The 25,622-nt window shown below is 38.9% G+C and overlaps 1 protein-coding gene across 6 annotated transcripts; it reads left to right on the top strand.

Annotated features, from left to right (window-relative positions):
- Positions 1–25,095, top strand: LOC130923258 (ATP-binding cassette sub-family G member 4-like). 6 transcript variants are annotated; one of them, XM_057848816.1, is made up of 15 exons: positions 13–104; positions 1,657–1,877; positions 1,980–2,097; positions 3,916–4,048; positions 4,149–4,199; positions 4,273–4,418; positions 22,757–22,880; positions 22,944–23,058; positions 23,148–23,272; positions 23,350–23,448; positions 23,532–23,700; positions 23,773–23,873; positions 23,944–24,102; positions 24,190–24,308; positions 24,371–25,095. In XM_057848816.1, the coding sequence occupies exons 2-15, from the start codon at positions 1,658–1,660 to the stop codon at positions 24,594–24,596; spliced, it is 1,905 nt and encodes a 634-aa protein (XP_057704799.1). In that variant the 5' UTR covers positions 13–104; position 1,657; the 3' UTR covers positions 24,597–25,095. The 6 variants fall into 6 exon arrangements, with proteins under 6 accessions (XP_057704794.1, XP_057704799.1, XP_057704798.1 ...); XM_057848815.1 differs by having other exon boundaries at positions 23,944–24,308; XM_057848813.1 differs by having other exon boundaries at positions 23,773–24,102; positions 24,190–25,095.
- The last annotated feature ends 527 nt before the right edge of the window (positions 25,096–25,622 follow it).

Genomic DNA, 25,622 nt, shown 5'->3' on the forward strand with positions numbered 1-25,622 from the left:
TGGCATGTGACGCACAACATTGTTGGTGTTCACAAAGAGAGGATCGGTCGAAACCAACTTAAACACCCAAAAAGTGAGTGAAGTTTTTGAGGTGCTGCATTTAGGTGAGTGGCAGGCATGCATGACAACTTAATTGATGTCAAGTAAGAATGAAAAAGAATCCGAATTCGTGTCAAATTGAATGTATTTATCTCCTGTGTTGGTGTTGGCTCTTGACTTTGAATCCACAATCCCGCGAGTTTGTTTTCTCTTATGGAGGCTTCTGAGGAAAACCAGAGTTAAATCACAAAAACTGAGAGTCCCAGGGTGCCGTCAAACAATCAGCAAAAGCTGTAATGAATGAGAATCAATATATTGAGAATACATAAAAGGCTGTCTAATTAATTTTAATTTTTTAATAATAATCTGAAAACACTGATAACCAATTATATATTACATTAAAGTACAGTATATACAGTATTCCCCGAAAATGTTGAATATCAAGTGAATATTGTTTTATTTTGGCAATTTAACATAAAAGAGTAAACCAACATAATTGAATATGTCAATTTGCATGTAATGGTTCATCTCAAGGCTCGAGACTCAAGCAGTTCCGCGTAACTATTGTGATGCTGAAGATTTTTCAGCATATTATAACCATAAACTTTAAAAAAAAAAAAAAAAAAAAATTAATAATAATACGATTAAAAGCATCAGTTTTGTATACACTTGCCACATGTGTCATTGAAAAAGCCTGCAAAAGGTTCCTGAGCCTTTAAAAAGTCTGTCTAATATATAAGATCAAATTAAAGATACTACCCCAAAAATAAAATTAACTCCACACAGAACCCCTACTTGAGCCCTTGATCTTAGAACAGTCAGCGGACATGCTAACCACTCTTGGTCCGTGCTTCCCTTTTTACAAGTTATCCGGGGGGAAATTCATGTTTAACTCATCTTTACAAGTGTAAAGTAAAACACTTTTCTTGTTTCTAATGAGGCTTAAATTTGATTTAAGGTAAGCACAGTGATCAACCTCTGTGCTAATAGGTGTACAGTATTTAAACATCAAAGTATATAATTTATGCATTTAAAAAATGACACTAATTGCACGTTTGCTATTGGCATCGTGCGATTAATTGCGATTGAAAAATCTGAATCGCTTGGCGGGCACGATTATTATTACAATATTTCAATACGGTAGGTCATGATACAAAGTGGGCTGGTCTGTGGCATGAAACTCCCGGGCTGAAAATTAGTCCCACTTCAACTCCCGGGCTGAAAATTAGTCCCACTTCGGCCCTGTTTGTTACTGTAATTGATTACTTTTTTACAGTAAGATTAACAACACTGGTAATAATCTGGAAAACCCCAAAAATGGTGGTGGAATCACAATGCCACAAGACCAGGCAGGGCAAGAAAGAAACATGAGTGTCTTGGTAAATAGGCTGAGCAGTAGACTAGTGGTTGGCACGACCACCTTCCAGTCAGGGGCCCTCGGGTTTAAATAGCAGATTCGTTTATTTCTGCATTTACAAATCAATTCACCAAACGGTGAGAAAATGGAGTCTTTTCTAAATAACCAACAAAAGGTGTATGATCTATCAGTGTGCATTAAGGTTTAACCGTATCAAACTGCTCACTGTGAAGGGAATAACGATTGTCTGCTGCCTCTAGAATGTTCCCGAGGGTGCCAAATCAAATCGCATGCAGCATCCAAATGGAGGTATGCAAAAGCGAACCCAAACAAGTGGGCCCAAAGTTGTTCTCAAGGCTGAAAAAAGTGGACAACACCAACAACCAGCGGCTGAGCGAGCTCCCGTGCCAGAAGGCTGTCAACCTGGAGTTCAACAACCTCTCTTTCACCATCCAGCAGGGAATCTGTTTGAAGAAGAAAGGTACAGCGGGCTCAGTTTTTAGAAGAGTGCCCCCCAAAACTGATGATCATAACCAGAAAAGTTTATTATTATTTTATTTTATTTATTTCTTCCCCTCATCAGGTTTCAAAACGCTCCTCGACAATCTGTCCGGACAATTCAACAGCAAAGAGCTCACTGCTATCATGGGACCTTCCGGAGCTGGCAAGTCCACAATGATGAATGTCCTGGCGGGATATAGGTAAATCCACTATAGGGCACAATGCCGTAAATACAGTGGGGCAAATAAGTATTTAATCAAGTATTTAGCCACCAATTGTGCAAGTTGTCCGACATGAAAAGATTGGAGAGGCCTGTAATTGTCAACATGGGTAAACCTCAACCATGAGAGACAGAATGTGGCAAAAAAAACAGAAAATCACATTGTTTGATTTTCAAAGAGTTGATTTCCAAATTAGAGTGGATAATAAGTATTTGGTCACCTACAAACAAGATTTCTGGCTGTCAAAGAGTTCTAACTTCTAACGAGGCTCCACTCGTTACCTATTGCTAACAGTTGGTCCCTGCTGTAAACAATGTAGCCGTGGCTCCGAGCTGTGTCTCCGGACACGATTGCGCAAAAAATAACCAGCAGCAGCAGCAAGAATACCATAAGAGCAAGTCGGGTGTCCATTGCTGCGTAAGTTTAAAAAAGAAAATAAATAGTAAGGTAAAACCACACTAAAAGGCTCAGCGGTGAACCGGAGCTGCTGTAACAGGCTGTCACTCGCGCGGCGTTCGCAATAGGTAAAACGCTTGGTGTAAAGAAATCAACTGTGGGAGCAATTATTAGAAAATGGAAGACATACAAGACCACTGATAATCTCCCTCGATCTGGGGCTCCATACAAGATCTCACCCCGTGGCATCAAAATGATAAGAAGAACGGTGAGCAAAAATCCCAGAACCACACGGGTGGACCTAGTGAATGACCTACAGAGAGCTGGGACCACAGTAACAAAGGCTACTATCAGTAACACAATGCGCCGCCAGGGACTCAAATCCTGCACTGCCAGACGTGTCCCCCTGCTGAAGAAAGTACACGTTTGGGCCCGTCTGCAGTTCGCTAGAGAGCATTTGGATGATCCAGAAGAGGAATGGGAGAATGAAACCAAAATAGAACTTTCTGGTAGAAACACAGGTTCTCGTGTTTGAAGGAGAAAGAATACTGAATTGCATCCAAAGAACACCATACCCACTGTGAAGCATGGGGGTGGAAACTTCATGCTTTGGGGCTGTTTTTCTGCAAAGGGACCAGGACAACTGATCTGTGTAAAGGAAAGAATGAATGGGGCCATGTATCGAGAGATTTTGAATGAAAATCTCCTTCCATCAGCAAGGGCATTGAAGATGAGACGTGGCTGGGTCTTTCAGTATGACAATGATCCCAAACATACAGCCAGGGCGACAAAGGAATGGCTTTGTAAAAAGCATTTCAAGGTCCTGGAGTGGCCTAGCCAGTCTCCAGATCTCAACCCCATAGAAAATCTGTGGAGGGAGTTGAAAGTCTGTGTTGCCCAACGAGTAGCCCCAAAACATCACTGCTCTAGAGGAGATCTGCATGGACGAATGAGCCAAAATACCAGCAACAGTGTGTGAAAAGCTTGTGAAGAGTTACAGAAAACGTTTGGCCTCCGTTATTGCCAACAAAGGGTACATCACAAAGTATTGAGATGAACTTTTGGTGTTGACCAAATACTTACTTTCCACCATGATTTGCAAATAAATTCTTTAAAAATCAAACAATGTGATTTTCTGTTTTTCTTTTTTTTTTTTTTTTTTCAAATTCTGTCTCTCATGGTTGAGGTTTACCCATATTGACAATTACAGGCCTTTCTAATATTTTCAAGTGGGAGAACTTGCACAATTAGTGGTTAACTAAATACAGTGGGGAGAACAAGTATTTGATACACTGCCAATGGGTTTTCCCATTGACAGTGTATCAAATACTTGTTCTCCCCACTGTACTTATTTGCCCCACAGTAGTTAAAACAGTTCAAATATAATAATCTGCATTACAGGGAAAAGGGCATGACGGGCCAAATCCTGGTAAACGGTCACCCGAGGGACTTGGTGAAATTCCAGAAGATGTCATGCTATATTATGCAAATGGATGTCTTAATGCCTCACCTCTCAACAGAGGAGGCTATGATGGTGAGCTCATTTGGTATGACTAAGAACAACATCTAATAATTTCCAAACTAAGCTGATTTTTTGTGTGTGTGTGTGTGTGTTTTTTTTAATCTTATTTTAGGTGGCAGCCCACTTGAAACTAAATGAATCGTTACAGGTCAAAAGGAAGATAGTAAGTTCTGCCAACAAGTTTTGAAATTTCATGTTACTTTCTGAGGGACGATAACATCCTTCCTGTTTCACAGGTGAACGAAGTCCTGACAGCTTTAGGCCTGAAGAGCTGTGCTAAAACACGCACCAACAATCTGTCAGGTGGCCAGTCGAAGAGACTGGCCATTGGTCTCGAGCTGGTCAACAATCCGCCGGTCATGTTCTTTGATGAGCCCATCAGGTACGACATCACACTTGACGTCATCTTAACCTGGGGTTCGGCAACCCATGTTTTGAGAGCCGCCCCAGTGGCTCCCTGGAGCATTTTCAAAAATGTTTGAAAATGGAAAAAAATGGTTGAGGAAAATATATTTTTTGTTTTGATATGGTTTATGTACGAGGACAAAAATAACACAAACATTCTCAACGTTTTCCAATGCTCTAAAAATGTGTAGAATAAATATTTAATTTCAACTTCTGTCAATGAAGTCATAGGCTGCGACTCACGCTTGACTGCGCTTGACAGTGACGCAAGTGACGTTCCGTTATTCTCGCTATACGATTGGCCGAAGAGTCGAAATGCTCTCCCATAAAATGCATGTTTACAAATGAAAGGTCGGTCATAAAAACGCTTGCACAAACTATTGGGTTCTTTTTTTCTGTAACCATGGACGATTTATATGAGGAAATTTTCCACTACTTGAAGACAGGAGAATGCAGCATCAGGAATCTCTTGGCCCTTGGGACAAAGAGCCAACGTGCGCACACGTTGGCTCTTTTATATAAATTAGATATTTTTTAATAATACTCTGTGTGTGTGATATCATCAATCGCTATATATATATAAATAGGCACGTTTAAGTGAACGCATACAAGAACAACCGGACCATTTTCATTTCTCCATTTTATTGGAGAGCATTTTGACTCTTCCGCCAATCATATAGTGAAAATAAAGAAACGTCACTGTCAAGCGCAGGTCCCCCGAGGTGATAGGGAGGGCAAGTGGCTAGTGTACCTACACTGGGAGATAATAAAGTGTGCATAACCGTTCAAAGATGGTGAGGACATTAAGGAGACGTTCATCAACATATCAGAACACCTATTTGCAGACTTCAAAAAACCTGCGAGATAATAAAGAAAACAAAAAAAAATCAAGACGTGCCCAGATAAGGAGCATGTTATACACATTCCATTTTGTTGTTTTTCGAAACCTCAAAATAATATCAAAATCAGATTTCTTTATTGCATTTATTAATTCATAAACGCACTGAAACAAGTCATTAATATTGTAATGAAGTTAAACTTTAGGTGGCATTATACAACAGAGTAGTCACGTGGTGCGTTGCATTGCAACCAAACCCTAAAAACCCATTAAATTATGAAGGCTCATTATGTATTTTTAGCCGACTCAATCATTTTGATAGTAGGCTAATGTAGCTAATACAGATACATACAGCATGTGCTGTCTTCATTATTACACTCTAAAAAATTTGACCCATGGTTACTCAAAAAAATTGTGGCAACAAAGTGACACTCAGTATAATTGAATAGATTTAAAGCGCTACAGTTTTGATTAAAAAGTATTGAATACATTAACTTAATTTAAACCCAAAAAATTAAGTACATGTTAATAAAAGCAACAGCAGAAATGTGTTGGATGTACTAATAGACAACACATGATGAGTTAAATCACCAAAAAATATTTAGTAAATCTTACTCAATTTCACAAGGAAAGCTGATTTATGTTAAGACTCTCGGGCAAAAATAATTTACATTCACTGAATATCTGGAGGAAACTGATTCATATTTATTGATAATCTAGTTGAAATTGAGTTGTCTTTGTTAATTACATGGGTGAAATTGATTCACATTTGCTAAATATATGCATAAAAATTATTTGGATTAAGTAAATAAAGTAAGTTATATCAACTCATATTCTAGCACAATGTTGCTTAATTCAACACATTTACACTGTTGTTTTTATTTTTCTGTACCTAAAATAATTGTTTAATTTTATATTTTAATTTGTATGACGGGATTTTATTCTACTCAATAATATTGAGTGTCACTTTGTTGCCATAATTTTTATGGGTCTAATTCACCCAATATCCTGACCAAAATTAAGTAAACTGTGGCATCAAGAAACATAAACAGATTTCAATGCATTAAACAGCATTAAACATTTATTTGAAAAACTAGAAAATTTAACATATTAACATACTTTTAATAATTCACAAGAAAACATTGAAGCAACCAAGAAAAAATTCAACATATGAACATATTTTAACAACGCAAAGAATTGAACAACATTGTAAATTAACAACAAAGGAAAATTCAACAGATTAACATGTTAATCTGTTGAATTTTCCTTTGTTGTTAAACTATTAACAATTTCACAACAAAGGTCTCTTCTGTTAGGCCAGTAGCCTGTTCTTCAAGCTATTGATTTTTGGGGAGAGCTTTGTATAATCAAGGCCAAGGAAAGGTTTTTGAAACACTTCAAATGTGTTCTTGAGTTCCTTTGGATATGCGAGATTCAACACATGAGCAATCCCAACCAGAAGGGAGCAAGCCCTCGGAAGATTTTCCAGACCAGTCAGCACTTTGACGCCCTCCACCACAATACGGATGTCTGGTGCCTCTGATGGGTTCGGTTTGATGTAGATCTTAATGTTTGATGTGCAAGATCTTGCAGTATTCGGTCCTCATCAGCATCCTGTAATAGCAAGAACATTGCGCATATCAGACAATAAACCCAAAGGAGGCACTATTTCCCAAATTGCTTCAACTGTTTGGACAAGAAAAACTGGAGTTTGTCATAGCTATTGTTCCTATTGCACTCCATTTATGTCAGTGTTTTAAACAAATCTTAGATCCTAACACTTAAAAATATGCATAAAATCATTTTTTCACACCATGTAAATTTGAAATGATCTCATCAGTTTACCACAAATCAAAACAATTCAATCACACCATCAAGGTTTTAGCAGTTACAGTAGTAAATATATGTAAATGAAATCAATCCATTACATCTTTTTTACCTGGGACTGTATTGATGAATCCAATCCAAACTATTAACATACTAATCCGTATTATACCATACTGATAGTGGTAACAAAACTTGTGGCACTTTAAGTTCATTCCTGATGCTATAAAATTTATAAATTTTCCACAGCAATTGGTTCAACTTTGCTCTCATTTACTTATTAAGTTGCCTCAATCTCTGTAAAAAATGTATTTGTATTCACAAAACAGCTCTTTGGCCAGCATTTCTTAGCTACTTCTTGGGCACCAATTATTAAGACTTTAAAACTTTTAAATTCTGCTAATTGGTGCAATCAAATAACACCTCCTATTTCTGCACTTACACTTAAAAGTTCCATGATGGAAAATAAACACTTTTAAACACTTAACAGAGGACAATGATGTAGTTTGCCAAGACCTACTGGGAGAAATACAGTTAAAGCTATTTTGTGATTTGACTTCCCCAATACATAGTAAGTCAAAGAGATGAGATTGATGACCTTCTTTTATTTTAACATGTAATTCAACTTACATCGTACTCTCTTAAGAGTTGCTCTGACGATTCCCCGAGGAACTTCATCAAAAATCTAATGACGATCTCTCTCTTCATGTGGATATTTGGGTTGCTTGGAGTCTGAAATGGAAAAATAAACACAAGGTTTTTTATATTACTGTTAATAAGGCCCTATCAAGGATCCTTCCTATGCCGTCTCTGGGACCTGAATAAGGAAACACAAATGAAACAAATTGTCATGCAATATTTTCATCACAGGATAACATTACCTCCTCTAAAGTTGGTATTCCTAGAACACTGTATTAGCAAACATAATGCTCAATGAAGGGTACCTTGAGTAAGATAGCCTGCAACTGCAGCCCCATGCTTCCGCCCTTGGTATGGAAGAGTTTTAATAGTTGAGGCGTAAATTCGTCCAGCTTGGACATGAACTTTGATTCAAGATGAACCATTGTTATTTGATAAAACTCATCCTGGATCTGAAAGACAAATCATAAAACCAGTTTTAAATCCTCAAGTATATCATATACTCATATAAAGTGTTACCGGTTCACATCTTTTGGTGTAAATATTCCTTAATAGAGTGAGGACCGCTGCAGTTTATAGTCCAGTGCGGCTTATCAATTAAAAAATGCAATTTTCGTGTCAAATTTGGTGGGTTGCGGCTTACAGTCAGGTGCGCCTTATAGTCCGAAAATTACGGTCGTGTTTTTCAAAGAAAATGAGAACAATTATGCAAAATTATATATATATATATTATATGTATATAATATGTATATAATTATATTAAATATAATTAATTGAAAACATAACAATTAGATATTTGTTTTATAAATCGTTCAGCCCTATAATATACAATTATATGTAAGAGACTGTGCGCCTTTTAATATTTATCATTTGTCATTTGTTGATATGCATATTACCTTAGAAATGGTTTTATATTTTTGTCAGACATCCTAAAGGTTCCTTTTATTGAAGTGGGATTTTATAAGGTATTTATCCATAGTTAGTGTCTTACCTGCACCAGTGTGTTCCCAATGACATTTATACTGGTACAGACGCTATGCCACGTACCAATGTTAAAAAAAAAATTAAAAAAATAAAAATAAAAAAAAAAGGATTATCCCTTAAGAATGTCCACAATAAACTTTTTTGCTGTCACATTATTACAGGACATAATTATTATTCATTAATGTCACAGCAGTGGAAAAGCATTTACAAATCATTAACTTACCTGCTAGTCTGAGAAATCTTCCTCACCGGAGGAAGACTATCAGCTAACCCAACATTATAGACCCTACTCACCTACGTCACAAAATGGGCGTGTCGCTGTTTCCGGCCGCCATACTGTACCTCTTTTTCAGACCTATTCTCATTGTTTTCAATTAGTCGAGCAAGTTATAGAGCAATTCATGGAAGCCCCGGTGTTATCTGACGCTGTAAACTCATTGGATCCGTTGCATAAAAGGCGTTACGTGGAAAAGCTTCAATTTATCCATTCGCCAGATCCGTATTTGATGCCTAAATCGATGTTTTTCGACCCGCTGGCTTCGCCTGACATCTGATACCCACACAAAATCAGCCTATTCTCACGAAAGTTTGAAAAACTTTAAGAGCTTGGAGGCTTATAAATGCTACGTTGCTGGTTGGGTGAAACACGTCCTCGTACACGAAAATTCGGCAGGAATCTTGTGCTCGGAAGGTGAGTTACGAAATTTTCAATTCAAAATCTTTTGTTCTTGCTAACATCCACTGTCAAGTCTAATGTATTTCATGTCATTTGTCAATGGAGCTAGGGCTTTTAATGTTTATATGGTTTAGCGATAGCACTAACTACATACATACGTGTATGTTGTCGGCGATTAGCCTAGCAATGATCTTAATTGTGGTTGTCAGCCCAAAACCCTCTAAATATATATTAAATGCATCTTACCAGATATAAAATGACTACTACATAATCTGTGGTAGTCGTTTGGAGCCCAGTTTTCTCGTCGAATTGCAGCAGTCAATCTCGCTCTCCCCTCCGGGTCTCTCGGAATACGGTAAAACTTCAAGTCTCTCCGTCTATCTTCTCTGTTTTTGCAACCAACCGCCACACACGACTTCACCATTTTGAGTATTAATGTTGACGAGCAGTAAAACGTGCAATAATAGGAAGAATTTACGAAGCGCTAATGCATTTCTATGACAAGTATGCGGACATCATGGCGCGGGGGCGTGGCTGTGACGTCACGTGAGTAGGGTCTATAGGGTATATTAGTTATACAAGAAAACGTATTCTGGTCGTTTTCCATGTGGCGTTTTCCTAGCTTTGGACTCAACATATAGCTCGCTAACCCATTAATCTCGCTTTGTGATACAGTATACCCCCCAGAACTATAGCATTTCGCAAAACAGCCATTGTGCTCAAAACACATTAACAGACGAACCAGTGAAAATGCGACAAGAATTCTGCATTTAACACGCTACTTGAGTAAAAATGTTACGAATACAATTCTATTGTGAAAACTAAATGCAGTAACTTCAGATAAAAGTCCTAAATTGATTATACTCACCACTGAGACACAAGTGTGCTCCTCCGTGTCGTTGTGCTGGCTTGTTAAGGTGGGGGGAGGGGAGGTTAACTTGACTGTGGCCAGGAGCCAGGACGCTAAATTAAATTAAAAAAAGAATAGTTTGTACTTTACATCCATTACATAACAGTATTACGCTGTACTCGGTAAAACACATTAAATTGTGATATTAACACTACTTTTTCAATCATTGCAATGCTTTTAGTCGAATCAAACTTTTTCAATCATTGCAATGCTTTAGTTGAATCAAAGACGACACAAACTGACTTCAGTCAGTAACACTAGAACTTAATTTTGACTGAAAGTACAGTAAAGTTGGCACGTTTAGCAATTTGTAGTAACACAAAGCAATGTTTAACTGATACAGACACTGGGGTCGTTACCTAAGAAAAATTAAACAGCTCTTACCTTTAAGCCAACGGTCTGTGAAATGGTGGCTGACTTGCAGTTGTGTGAAGAAAAATGCCTTGGGCGGGAAAATAAGACCTTCCAATGAGTAAAATTTATCAATTTTCTGCAGTTTTGACTTTCCTTATAAAAAATAAATAAATTCTACTCACTGATTTTAAGTTGGTTTTATATTTAAAAAATACTAATTAAAATGCTATTAATAAATTATTAAAAATTGGTAAATTCTGCTCACTTTGATTGCAAACTGCACACAGTCATTTTTATTATGTATAGTCTACTTTTATTTATTTCGTACATATTATCAAACCCTGATCACAGTTTTTACAGTGTAGGCCTATTTAAGGCTTTTGATTTTTTGCGGCTCCAGACATACAGTGGGGCAAATAAGTATTTAGTCAACCATTAATTGTGCCAGTTCTCCCACTTGAAAATATTAGAGAGGCCTGTAATTGTCAACATGGGTAAACCTCAACCATGAGAGACAGAATGTGGAAGAAAAACCCAAAAAATCACATTGTTTGATTTTTAAAGAATTTATTTGCAAATCATGGTGGAAAATAAGTATTTGGTCAATACCAAAAGCTCATCTCAGTACTTTGTTATGTACCCTTTGTTGGCAATAACCGAGGCCAAACGTTTTCTGTAACTCTTCACAAGCTTTTCACACACTGTTGCTGGTATTTTGGCCCATTCCTTCATGCATATCTCCTCTAGAGCAGTGATGTTTTGGGGCTGTCGTTGGGCAACACGGTCCCTTTGCAGAAAAACAGCCCCAAAGCATGATGTTTCCACCCCCATGCTTCACAGTGGGTATGTTGTTCTTCGGATGCAATTCAGTATTCTTTCTCCTCGAAACACAAGAACCTGTGTTTCTACCAAAAAGTTCTATTTTGGTTTCATCCGACCATAACACATTCTCCCAGTCCTCTTCTGGATCATCCAAATGTTCTCTAGTGAACTGCAGACTGGCCCAAACGTGTACTGGCTTCAGCAGGGGGACACGTCTGGCAGTGCAGGATTTGAGTCCCTGGCGGCGCATTGTGTTACTGATAGTAGCCTTTGTTACTGTGGTCCCAGCTCTCTGTAGGTCATTCACTAGGTTCCCCCGTGTGGTTCTGGGATTTTTGCTCACCAATCTTGTTATCATTTTGACACCACGGGGTGAGATCTTGCATGGAGCCCCAGCTCGAGGGAGATTATCAGTGGTCTTGTATGTCTTCCAATTTCGAATAATTGCTCACACAGTTGATTTCTTATAAACACCAAGCAATTTACCTATTGCAGATTTAGTCAGCCCAACCTGGTGCAGGTCAACAATTTTGTCTGTAGTGTCCTTCGACAGCTCTTTGGTCTTGGCCATAGTATGAGTTTGGAGTGTGACTAATTGAGGTTGTGGACGGGTGTCTTTTATACCAATAATGGGTTAAAACAGGTGCCATTAATACAGGTAATGAGTGGAGCCTCGTTAAACCTCGTTAGACCTCGTTAGAAGAAGTTACACCTCTTTGACAGCCAGAAATCTTGCTTGTTTGTAAGTGACCAAATACTTAAAACAGTTTGGAAATAAATTCTTTAAAAATCAAACAATGTGATTTTCTGTTTTTTGGTCCACATTCTGTCTCTCATGGTTGAGGTTTACCCATGTTGACAATTACAGGCCTCTCTAATCTTTTCAAGTAGGAGAACTTGCACAATTGGTGGTTGACTAAATACTTATTTGCCCCACTGTATTTGTTTTTTGTTTTTTTTTTGGTCCAATATGGCTCTTTCAACATTTTGGGTTGCCGACCCCTGTCTTAACCGTTTGCGTCAACGTTGACCCACTTGATGCTTTCAAACCCGATATTTATAACTTAAGTGACCCAAAATGGAAAATCATTGCAGATGAAAGCAAGAGCAGCAAACCTAAACCTTTAGTTCAATTCTCAGTGCTAGAGGTTGACCGATATGAGATTTTCAAAGGCCGATGCCATAATCTTTTCAGCCAATTGCCGAAAAACCAAAGCCAATTTTGTAAGCCGATATACAGCGGTACCTCGACATACGATCGCTGCGACACACAATCTTTTCGACATCCGAAGTATAATTTGATTCACCATTTGTTTCTACATCCGACGACATGCTCTAAATTTGACAATCTATGACAGCCTCGCAGTCTCTTTGTTTTCCCGTAAGACGGACGCACGGCATATTTTCTTGCGAGAGAAATCAACATTGGTTCCAACAATATTAGTGCAGGTGGTGAAAAAAAGGAAAAGGGTGAGTCTTACCATTTACATGAAGATGGATATGATTGAAAAATATGAGCGTTGGGTGCATATCCGTGATATGGCTCAACAATACAGCCACAGACTGTCTCGCTCGGCGGTCCTCCTCTATTCGCCAGTCTTTATAAGTTAAGGTGGCAATTGTTATTGTGGTAACATCGCCAAAGAAATCACCAGCTTCATCAGGTTTCTAATCATTTATTCCATCAACTTGTGCCTAGTCTCCCCCGCAGCAAGTGAACAAAGTGAGAGTGAGGCTCACGCTGTTAGCCACGCGATGCGTTCAGGTACACCACGAAAATTGCCTGGCACTGCCAGACTGTTCTCCCTGTATTTTTCAAACACTGTGAGAATAGTCTGGGACCAAGCCCATTAACGGCCTCTCGAGCAAGCACAAAATCAACCGTCCAATCAGATTCGTTTATTTGCGTGACGTATTCTTAACGAGTAACATCACTCTTCCGCGTCAGAAGTCGTCTCCACAACAACACAGATGGCGAACAGGAGAGCTGAGAATATGTTCCAATCCACGGTAAAATCAGTTTTAAATTACCAAAAAAAAAAAAACACATCGACACAAGTCATTGACAACAGTCTGTCTCGCGCTAGCCATGTTGAATAAACTCCGCTCTCCTCGTATGTTTACTTCCGCACGCAAGTCCCTCGTCGCTTTACTAACGTCACGTCCGCCCGTCACTGATTGGTCCACTCCGCTGTCTGTTTGCTGTGGCTTGCGCCGCCCTGGAAATTTTATCAGCTGAATGGTGGCCAGACTCAATAGCTAGAACAGAGTCTGGTGTACCAGGCTACCACGGAAACATATTCGCCACATTCGAACCCTGTTTGTTACATTATTACAGGTATTATTTTTATAATTATTACTATTATTATATTCCAATTTGCATTCATTATTTGTTTGTTTCCTCTTTGTAATTGATATTTGCAATATTAACATCAGTATTTATTAAGAATTTAGTGGAAGTTTTTGGGTTTTAGAACGAATTAATCAAATTATAATGTATTCCTATGGGAAAATCCTGCTCGACATACGACCATTTTGACTTACAAACAAGGTCCTGGAACGAATTAACTTCGTATGTAGAGGTTCCACTGTACTTCTTTTTTACAGTAAAAAAAAAAAAAAAATTTGATCGGTGTAAAATAGGCCAACATCGTAGCGACGACAGTACAACTCATTGTAGTGCATGTGCAGTTACACTTTAAGTCTAGTACGGCCAACAAAATGAACAAGCGTGTTCCCAAGGATCACCCATGACCTCCCAGGTGTTTATGACACACTATTTGAAAAGCACTCATTTGAACTATTTCAAGGTTCTTTCTATAATTCACCAGAAGATATACACAAATCAAACAGTAATCTGAAACATTGTTTCGGTGCAATTCTTTTAATCCAAACACCTCGACTCGTAAATGATTCAAACTGTAAAGTGGTTTGTGCAAATTGATGGTGCCAGATGTTAATGCTGGTGTCAGATGTTAAAAACAAAAATAAAAACCATTAAAGATTACAATCTTTCAATGCAAGTGTCTTCAGTGCTTAAATAAAATGTTTGTTTCTATAAATGCCACGTTAAAAAGTGCTTTAGAAATATAAATAAAACTTGTTCTTTCTATGAATGCAACAACAAAAAATACTTCAGAAATATAAATATGCAAACATTTATAAACTGCAAACATTGGTAAAAATACACTATTAGAACTGTAGTGTGCTACAAATGAACAAGATTTGAAAATAGCTGTGCAAGTAAACTGTTGCTCTCAAACTTTAAATCTGTACTTCCATTGTAGAAGAGGAAGGTTGTGATGCAGTTTTTCAGCATTTTCTCCTGTCAGACTGCTCCTGTTGGCTCCACTTCACTAAAAACTCTCTCGCTGGGTGCAGTAAGAGGTGGTGGAGAAAAAATACTTGGGTGCCATACATTAAATCGGGTTGTGTTATGTTGCCACCATTCCAACGGGTTACAGGTGTTTGTATTTATCAATGGCTCGTGCTGGTACTGATCTAGCTGGGATGCTATGTCTGAGTCTTGGTCTTGGGTTAACAGGGTATGTTGCTTGTAGAATAGCAAACATCTGTTCGACTATTCCAGGCCTTGGTTTATCATCCTACTCCGTCTCAGCCATTCTTCTTTGCTTCAACTCTGTTGCATCCTCTGTGGACATATAGATGTGTAATAGTTAGCGCAACATTTCTAGCTTATTGATGTATATTTTTGGAGACCTTGTACTTACCGATTGTCTGAGCCTGTGGATGCCTGTTGAACAGGACAGAAAGACGAGTCTTTCTCTTTTACCCACCTCTGTCGTGTGTCTTGTGTTAGTCTTGACAGAAAATTGGCTTTTTACAGCGGATCCAATACGTTGGAGGGCACCAATGTCTTTGATTCCTCTATTTTCGCAAATCTTCTTTTCAGACTTTGGAGCTTGGTGTTTTAATTGCTCTTGCGGAAGGCCCTTCAGCTTGAATCATTTTCAATACAGCAATGCTGCATGACATTGATGCATTGGAGTAGCTCATCTAAAGCGTCGCCTCTTCAAATGGTTCACGTGTTTCAATTAGTCTGGCAACCTACTTTCACTCTTCAGGATGAAGGAGATTAAACTTACATAAACGTACATACAGTACATGTCAAATGTTTGGACACCCCTCATTCAATGCAACACAAAATTAACCCCGAAAAGCCATACATGTGAAGTCAAAAACCATTTTAGGTGAATCCCTCTTGGAACTCATTAAGAGAATGGCAAGAGTGTGCAAAAAAGTCTCAAAGCAAAGAGGGGCTACTTTGAAGAAACTAGAATATGATTATGGTTTTAGTTATTTCACCCTTTTTTTTTTTTTTTTTTTTTTTTTGCTAAGTTCATAATGCCACACGTTTATTCATAGTTTTATTACCTTCAGTGAGAATTAACAATGTCAATAGTCATGAAAATACAGAAAAATGGAAATAGGCTACAGGTGCCGAATTCCCCAGGTCAAGCCACTTTTGAACCTGAAACAGCGCCAGAAGCGCCTGACCTGGGCTGCAGAGAAGCAGCACTGGACTGTTACTCAATGGTCCAAAGTACTTTTTTCAGATGAAAGCAAATTTTGTATGTCATTCGGAAATCAAGGTGCCAGAGTTTGGAGGAAGACTGGGGAGAAGGAAATGCCAAAATGCCTGAAGTCCAGTGTCAAGTACCCACAGTCAGTGATGGTCTGGTGTGCCATGTCAGCTGCTGGTGTTGGTCTACTGCAGACATGTCCAAAGTCCGGCCCGGGGGCCAAATGCGGCCCGTGGTCAAATTTCATCCGGCCCCCAGCCTCTGTCATAAAATCAATAACGTCTGGCCCACACACAGACTTAATAAATTGGTCAGCGGTACTGCAACCAGCATATGAAGTAGCTTACACATGAAATGCTGCTCCTCATTCACCCACTAAACGGCAGCAGCACTTATTGCCAAATGTATCACATTTTAAAAACCTAAAATTTCATGATTTTCAGACTAATTTAGAATTTTGACATTTTGAAAAAAAAAAAAAAATGATAGATGCAAGTCAACACATTCATCTGAAGGTTCCATGAGAAAAAAAACATGATTTAGCATGGGTTATTGATATTAGAGCGCTTATTACACATATTCATTTTGACTCTTTTTACAAATTTGAAAAAAAAGGTTGCATTAGGACCTTATTTTTCAAATTTTGGGATTCTCTGATAATTGCTTCAGTTTGCAGGTATTTAAGGGCTAAGCAACATTACCCCGCGTGACCCATTCCATTTTCTAAAATGGCGAAAATCAACAAAAAAAAGAAAGTTGACTGTGACGGCCGACGCTTTAAGGATAGGTGGAAATTGGACTGTTTCTTCTCTAAAATATGCAACAACTGTGTCTTCATTTGCAAAGAGACAGTCGCTGTTTTTAAAGATTTCAATGTGAGGCGATATTACCAAACAAGACACGCTGACATGTACGACAAGATCAGAGGGAAGATACGCAGCAAGAAATTGAAGCAACTTGAAGCTAGTTTAATTTCACAGCAGAAGTATTTCGTAAGAGCCCGAGAGTCAAAAGAGAACGTCACAAAGGCAAGTTGCGAGATTGTTGAAATTATTCATTTAAAAAAATAATAAAGCAAATGTGACACACTGAATGGCTTGCTAAAATTTGCTTAAATATATTGTTTTTAAATGTAGTGTAAAGGACATTAGCCAAGGTCGGCCCCCCACATTTTTACCACACCAAATCTGGCCCCCTTTGCAAAAAGTTTGGACACCCCTGGTCTACTGTGTTTTATCAAGGGCAGGGTCAATGCTGCGAGCTATCAGGAGATTTTGGAGCACTTCATTCTTCCATCTGCTGAAAAGCTTTATGGAGATGAAGATTTCATTTTTCAGCACGACCTGGCACCTGCTCACAAAGCCAAAACCACTGGTAAATGGTTTACTGACATGGCCTTACTGTGCTCAATTGGCCTGCCAACTCTCCTGACCTGAACCCCATAGAGAATCTGTGGGATATTGTGAAGAGGAAGTTGAGAGACACCAGAACCAACACTCTGGATGAGCTTCAGGCTGCTATCGAAGCATCCTGGGCCTCCATAACACCTCAACAGTGCCACAGGCTGATTCCGTCCATGCCACGCCGCATTGAAGCAGTCATTTCTGCAAAATGATTCCCGACCAAGTATTGAGTGCATAGCTGGTATAATTATTTGAAGGTTGACTTTTTTTGTATTAAACACTTTTTTGAATTGGTCGGATGAAATATGCAAATTTTCAATCAATTTTAAATCAATATTAAAACAATAAAAGGCTTGAACTACTTCAGTTGTGTGTAATGAATCTAAAATATTTGAAAGTACATTAGAGAAAATAAAGAACTTTTTCACAAAATGGAAATTTTTTGAGAAGGACCTGTAGTGTTGAATTCCAACAAGTTGGAACATCTTGTAAAAGGCTGTGGAATGGTAGGCCCAGGTCAGCTTGAATTTTTTTTTTTCTCAGGTGCTGTGTTTATCCAAGATAGAGTGGTTGAAATGTGTGGCACAATGCTTTAACTTTGCAATTATGTCCACAATAGCTCACCTACTCCCTTATGACAAGCTGCAGTGTGTTCAGCGTGGTACAGACAGAGACGAAATGCTTCGGTCTGTTGCTACATATTTATTTCCCTTTTTCTTGTACTGCCGTAACACAAAAAAAATACTTTTTAACACAACGTCTGTCTGGCATTGCTGCACAAGTGCACAGACAGCTAATCTCTTATTCCCTCCTAAATGCACCCAGAGCCCATGCGCGCCAAGCAGCGAAAGCTGACACTTGTTACTTCAAAAACCGACAGTTCTTTTCAGGCTGAAACGTCTGTGATATTTTCCTAAACACAATGAAATAATATGAAACATTTTAAACATTGGGTGAATCACTTTGTGGACAACAACAAAATATTAAAATAACTATTTTGATTTTAACTGTGTGCAGCATGTGCGCAGAGCAACTCAGATCTGAAATCTCTCCAAGCTAGAGCCCTTTCATGATATTGGCGCCACTGTCAAAACAAGAAATACTCTTTCAGATTATACGTGCCATTGCTGAAGCATTCCTAAAAACATCTCACTGATGTATTCACCCGTGTGCGGTCCAGACATTGCTTTCACATGAAGAACCACCTGCTTCCTTTTCCACTCGTCATCAATGAAGTGGCATGTCAGGCTCATCAATGATTCTTTGTCCCCTGACCAGCAGTCGGTTGTAAAGGACAAAAATGGCTCCTGCTCTTTGGAAGAAACAAGTTCTTGAATGCGAAGTTGTGCTTTTCTGATAAATGGCTTCAAACACAGCGGTGCGATTGCATTTCTCTGTTTTAAGGCTGTACCTTGACACGGCATGCGCCATAAGGCATTGAAATCCTGACTCACACACCAGGGTGCAGGGGTATCTCTGGTTCTCGAGAGCTCCTATCCAGGTGGTTTTCCATGTCTCCCTCCTTTAACGCGCTTGAATCAAATGATCAGTCCATCAGCAAGCTCTGCAGAAGCCTGGAGGAAGGAGACATGGAAAACAAGCAGGATAAGGGCTCTCGAGGACCAGAGTTGGATAACCCTGCCATTGTGAAAGGCTGAATTTCTGTGTCAGTCATTTCTGTGATCAATTTTTCCATTTTCTTTTTTGACCTTGGATCATTGTTCTCCCATGTTCTATGGGCATCAAATACTTAGTCCAGTGTGGTCTGGCTGCAAGACTGATTTGGCTATTTCCTCTTTTTTCATAACTCCTTCAGACCTAAGCATGCTACTGAAGGTTATGAGGCGTTTGTGTCTCTAAACCAGTAAATACACTGAATTTAGTTGCTATTGCCACTTCTGGGAGATGATCGGATGAAACTTGACCCATCGAAATCGAATCATGAAGTTTGGCATGCCCTCTTTGCTATTGTTGGCTCTTTGAAAATGGATGACCAAACGCAACTTCAAAAAGGATAACGAAAAGTGCTCATTTCTCTTTAAAAACACATTAACATTAGAAATAACCAATAAAGGCATGAAATATCCGCGACCGAAAAATTGCACTTTGTTCTGGTATTTGTGTAGAGTAAAAATCAGCACAGATTTTCTTTTTTTTTTTTTTGCCCAGCAGAAAAACTGGTCTGAAGGGGTTAATCGCCTCATTGTATGTAAGGAGATGATTACTGTTTATGCGACTCCAGAGCAGGGCCTAGGGCCCCTAACCACTAGGGGGCCCCCAATCTGGTAATTGTTTAATTTATATTCTATTTTGTTTACTCCAGTTTGCTTTATTTGACTTTTGTGAGTTTTGATACTTGATTACAAGCTTTAAAAAATAAAAGTTCTTCCTTAACTTCTTTCCTCTTTTAGAAAAAGGTTTGGCGCTATCTATTGTAAGTACTGACTATCATTTGGGGTGAGAAGTTTGAAGTATGCAGTGCAACAAAATCTGATTAATATACAAAATATAGACGTATGGGTTGGATTGCATGTATGGGTTTCACAGTACACTGTGACGAAATGGTGGGCCAAATATATGGGCCCCTTTGCATTATTTTGCTTAGGGCCCCCAAATGGCCTGGGCCGGCCCTGCTCCAGAGGTTAGATGTGTTCATTCATGTGTTTTTTTCAGATATGCTCCCATGCATACGGTTTTGCCACAAACACTGCATGGGATTGGCCGGGTGATCTGCTCCCATACTGGATTAGATTGCTTTTATGTTTTACAGGAACATAAAATTGTCAATAAAAAACAACAACAACAGCAGTTGGTGCTATTATGGACAATAGTGAAAAAAAGAACTACTCTTATAGATATACTAGTATATAGATAATACATATTATATACTCAATATCTTTTCTTTATGCCCATTAGATAAAATATAGTCTTGCATAACATGTTATTCGGCAAGAATAGTGAGAAAAGAACTGCTCCATAAATAACTTTGTCTTGAAATATTGATGATATTTAAATGTTAATAAAATATAAATACAAATTATACAGTCGATACACCCCCCACATTATATGTAATATGAATAATCTTACATAGCATAATATCCTGAAAGAACATATGTGGTAGTTCATGCCCACTGGTGAGTTGAATATGCATTTTCCCCTACTCCAAATGAAGCAAACGATGGGTTCTACACATTTTGTGTACTTTGAATCATACGACGGGGTATTAGGGCCAAATAAAGAGTAAAAAAAAAAAAAAACTACAAGATTACAGTCCTTCTATTGCTATGAGAAAAAAAAAGTCGTAGGGGTAATGTAGCTGTAATAAGCCACTATGCACTTTACGTACATGTACCTTAGCTGGTGGCTACGACAAAGCATTAGTACAAATCCTCCTCATAATCATAATTTGATGTAAATGAGGCCAAATATTAAGGATTTCCTTATTTTTAAAACATTCTTAAAAAAAAAAAAAAATACTGTTTATTTAAAAGTGGGCAGCAACGCGCTACGTAAAGTACGTAGCTGATTATTCAGCTACATTAACCCCATGTAATAATAAGACTTATTCTCGTCCTATTAATTCAATAGTTATTCTAGCAATAGTTTGACTTTTTTTCTCGTACTATCCCGACGAGAATGAAAGTTGGATTATTACGTAGGGCTAATGTAGCTGAATAAGCAGCTACATACTTTACGTAGCGTGTTGCCGCCCCCTTTAAATAGCCAATATTGAATGCATCTTGTGTTTTAGAATCGATTTTACAAATAATGCTCTGTCGTAGAATCACTTCAGCATTAAATAAAAGCTTTGTTTACACCACTGGCACTGAATTTAAATTTACTGATTGACTGTGCTGCTGAGAATAGTGTTTACTATGCCAGCGTGATTAGGCAGTTGTGTAGGAAATCCACAGGCACATAACTTCAGCACATGACAGCAGACACTTTTGGCTTTGGGGAATGTTTATGGTCCTACCTTCTTGCATACTAATGTGGAGCTTCAACCGTTGTGTCAGTCACGCTTAACAAAGCGACTGGACTGTGGAAAAGAAAAACGCCTTATTTTATGTATTTCAGGGAACCCACCGGCCACTCAGCGCGACTTTTTCGAAGAATTTAAATTTCGGTCCTTTCACTGACTACAGTTATCCTTCGCTACTTCGTGCTTCAAACTTCGCGCCCTCACTCAAGCGCGGATTTTTTTTTTTTCCAATTAGAAAATAAACAAATGCAGTATTTTATACAGCTGTCCCGATCCTATCACGTAGTCTCTCACTCTCGCTCCTGACGCTTTTGTTGGTCAGGCAGTGCACTGGAGTTGCTTATTAAAGTTAACAATGATTGACAGACAGTTAAGGTTTGATCTTGCAAGAGACACCCGTAAACCGCGACTTCAAAGCGCCGCATGCGTCAATATCGTTTAACTTGTTAAACATGGCAACTCATTGTGTGTAAGTGAGCAGCTTGAGCGGACTTGAGTGGCCTCATTCAATGAAACATTTAATAAAGACAAGCATTTTTCTACTTTTTTTTTTTTAATGGATTGGGCATTTACTTTTTTCCTTGTTTGGAAATAATTCGTAGGAACAGTTGCATGTTTAAAACTTCTCATAATTTTTACATTTTAAGTACTTAAAAGAGATTTATATACTTTGGGGAAAAAAGTGAAAAAACATGTCTTATATTATTTTTGATCAATCTGAATAAATAAATTGAAGACACTAAAAAACAAAAATACAAAAAAAAAAATTTATTGGTGGGGCGCTACTTCACTTATCGCGGCGGGTTCTGGTCTCCATTAACCTGGAAAAATGAGGGATCACTGTACTTCTCCTTGCCTCACTCTCTGCGTTCTTGCACTCTCTCTCATTGCCGCCTAGGGATAATAAGGGTTATTTCAACATGGCATATTTGCTCTTGCCAAAATAATAACACAAACTCTTACCATGTTTCAAAGCCAGTGTCTCCATACGGCGACAGGCATTGCGGGTCCTTTCCGGGGTCCTACTGCCAGTCAAGCATTGCTGCAGTTGCCGGCACAGATGCCTGGTCAAAATGCTTTTTTAACAGTCTTTTTTTTTTTTTGCATCTGATTGTCAGCCTTGAGACTTACTATAATATAGCATAATGATCATACCTTCTAACTAATGAAGTTCAAAAGGTAAGAAAGCAGTCGACCAAGAACTTTTAGTTTTAACAATAGTTGCAACATGATACAAACTCATCACAACAGAGATCTCAATCTGTGACTATGAAATGTGATAACGTGGTGATGATTCTGTGGCTTAGCAAGCTTGAGGATTTTTTATATGTGTTCTCAGTGGTTTGGACAGTGCAACAGCCATCCAAGTCATTTCTCTCCTAAAGTGTCTGGCTAATGGAGGCCGGACAATCATCTGCACTATTCATCAGCCCAGCGGCAACCTCTTTCAGATGTTTGATAAGGTAAACGTCAATATCCTCGCCAGTGAGATCAGCCTAGATTAAACAGCGTTCTCTCCCATCTAGCTGTTCATTCTCAGCCAAGGCCAATGTATATACAAAGGCACAGTCTCTCACCTCATCCCTCACCTGACCAACCTCAACCTTCATTGCCCAATATATCACAATCCAGCGGATTTCAGTGAGTGCTTGAAGTTTCCGTTTCAATCTTACGTAAGGAATGTGAATTACTTTATTGCTTGTTGTTACTGACCCGATTTACACCTCCAGTCATAGAGGTGGCGACGGGAACGCACGGGGACATGCAGGCCGTGTTGTTTCAGGCCGCTCGAAGCAGCCCGTGCTGTGAGGAGAGCGTAGAGGACAACCAGGGTTCCTCCAAAAATTTGGAATCTGTACGGTATTCTTTACCATGTGCCTTGCATCGAATAAATGTTGCTCTAGAACAATTTGCTTACTTATGTTGCTACAGGAGCTAATGCCCCTTGAATTGTCGTACTTTGCCACAAGTATGTTCAAACAATTCTACATCCTCTTTAAAAGGAACCTGACAGCGATATGTAGAGATGCGGTAAATAAAAAGACAAATGCTGGAAAGAAAATATTCCAACTGGAATTTGGGAATTGAGCTTTTCTTCCATGTGTGTTGTGAAGATGCTGACCCACCTGAGGTTGACCTCCCACATCGTGATGGGACTCCTGATCGGCCTGCTTTACCTTGACATCGGAAATGACGCCAAGTTTGCCTGGAACAACACCGCCTACCTTTTCTTCTCCATGTTGTTCCTTATGTTTGCCGCCCTGATGCCCACCGTTCTCACCTGTAAGAGAAATTTGGACTATTCAGCTTAAATTTGAAATGATCGACTGCCATCGTTCCGCTTTGCTTCCACAGTTCCTCTGGAAATGTCCGTGTTGGTCAGGGAACACTTAAATTCCTGGTACAGCCTCCATGCATACTACTTGGCGAAAACATGTGCGGACATACCGTTACAGGTAGTAACAGGTGGCTTTCACAGTAGTTTTTATGGAGGTAATCAATCCTCATTTCCAATCTCGTTTCCAGATGATCTGTCCAATCATGTATTGCGCTATCACATACTGGATGACGAGCCAGCCTTCAGAGGCCGTTCGCTTCTTGCTTTTTGTCTCCTTTTCTACATCGGTCGCGCTTGTCGCTCAGTCACTGGGGCTGCTCGTAGGGGCAGCATCACCGTCAACTCAGGCAAGGCCCGTATCTTTGTCTTTCCTGTCCTCACTCTCGAAGGAGTTGATGACAAATGCGGTTCATCCCCCTTACACCACCTCGCAGGTCGCCGCCTTTGTCGGGCCGATCACAGCCATTCCCATTGTCTTGTTCTCAGGATTTTTTGTCACTTTCAAAAACATTCCTTATTATCTTCGCTGGATCTCTTACACTTGCTTTGTCAGGTACGTTTAATTGGATATTTTCTTCTGCTTTACATGTGCACAAATGAAGAAATTCTATTTAGGTACGGCTTCGAGGGAGTGCTCCACTCCATCTACGGGTTGGATCGCAAAAATCTGGAATGTAAGGAGCAGATGTGCAACTTTGAAGAACCCCAAAATATCCTGCAAATGTGGGACGTGCCAGAAGGCATTATCTATGTGGATTTCATTATCTTAGGAGTTTTCTTCACGATCATCAGGGTGGTAACTTATGTAATACTGCGCTACAGAATAAGAGCAACCCGTTAGTTTTGAGTAAATGCGTTGACAGGGATGTTACCGCAACCCTTGCTGGTCAAATTACATTTGGTTGTAATTTACCACGTGTGTGCTAGTATTAAGTTAACTGCAAAACTTTTTGTCCAGTAAAAAGCTAACTTTTTTTGCGATTGTTGATTAAAGAGTGATGTGATGGAATATGACTTTTACTAAAGCAAGTAATACATGATACACCCATATTTTCATTTGTATTCTGCGTCAATTTCATGCATATTGTTTTAAAACATCATATACAGAAACATATTGTCCAGGCGTCTCAAATGTGATGTGCGGTGTAAACGTCAAATGTTCCTAGACAGGAAGTTTGTAGGTCATTTATGTAACATATTTATGTCGCACTGCTGTTGCCATAGCTGTGCAGTCCTTGTGCGTGTCGTATTACAGTATAACGAACCCTTATGTGATCTATCGTGTCTACATATGATGAAACGCACACTGAATAAAGTAGTGTTGTTCCACTCAAGTCTCGGCCTTACATGTACTTAGATTAAGGAAGTACATAACAATTAAGAGAGAGTATTGTTCAACAGATGTTTTGAAAATCCCTAAAGGAATGTGCATGTACAGTACTATAGAGGAGACTAATGTAAATATTTGTATTAGCTTATATCCAGGTTGGGTTGTCATTAATTATAGTGTAGTGTTCCAAAGGATCTTCAGCTCAACACTATCCATGATATTACATTATAAGTTGTTATTTAGGTCACTTAGATTGTCTCCCCATATGTTGTAAGGATAGAGGTGCCAGTGCCATTTTTAAGTGAATTATTTTCATTATGTTGAGACCTGATTACTTGCTGAATGTGCAGGTCCATTTTTTCCCCTCAAATTTACACAAACCCTATTGACTAATCCGAGAAGAGATTTGTGTATGTCGCCCTCAAGTGGAGGCCGCCATAAATGGAGTGTTGAAATGCCTAAAGCAGGGGTCGGCAACCCAAAATGTTGGAAGAGCCATATTGGGGGAAAAAAACAAATATGTCTGGAGCCGCGAAA

Source organism: Corythoichthys intestinalis, chromosome 10 (genome assembly GCF_030265065.1).
Source record: "Corythoichthys intestinalis isolate RoL2023-P3 chromosome 10, ASM3026506v1, whole genome shotgun sequence".
NCBI classification, from domain to species: Eukaryota; Metazoa; Chordata; class Actinopteri; order Syngnathiformes; family Syngnathidae; genus Corythoichthys; species Corythoichthys intestinalis.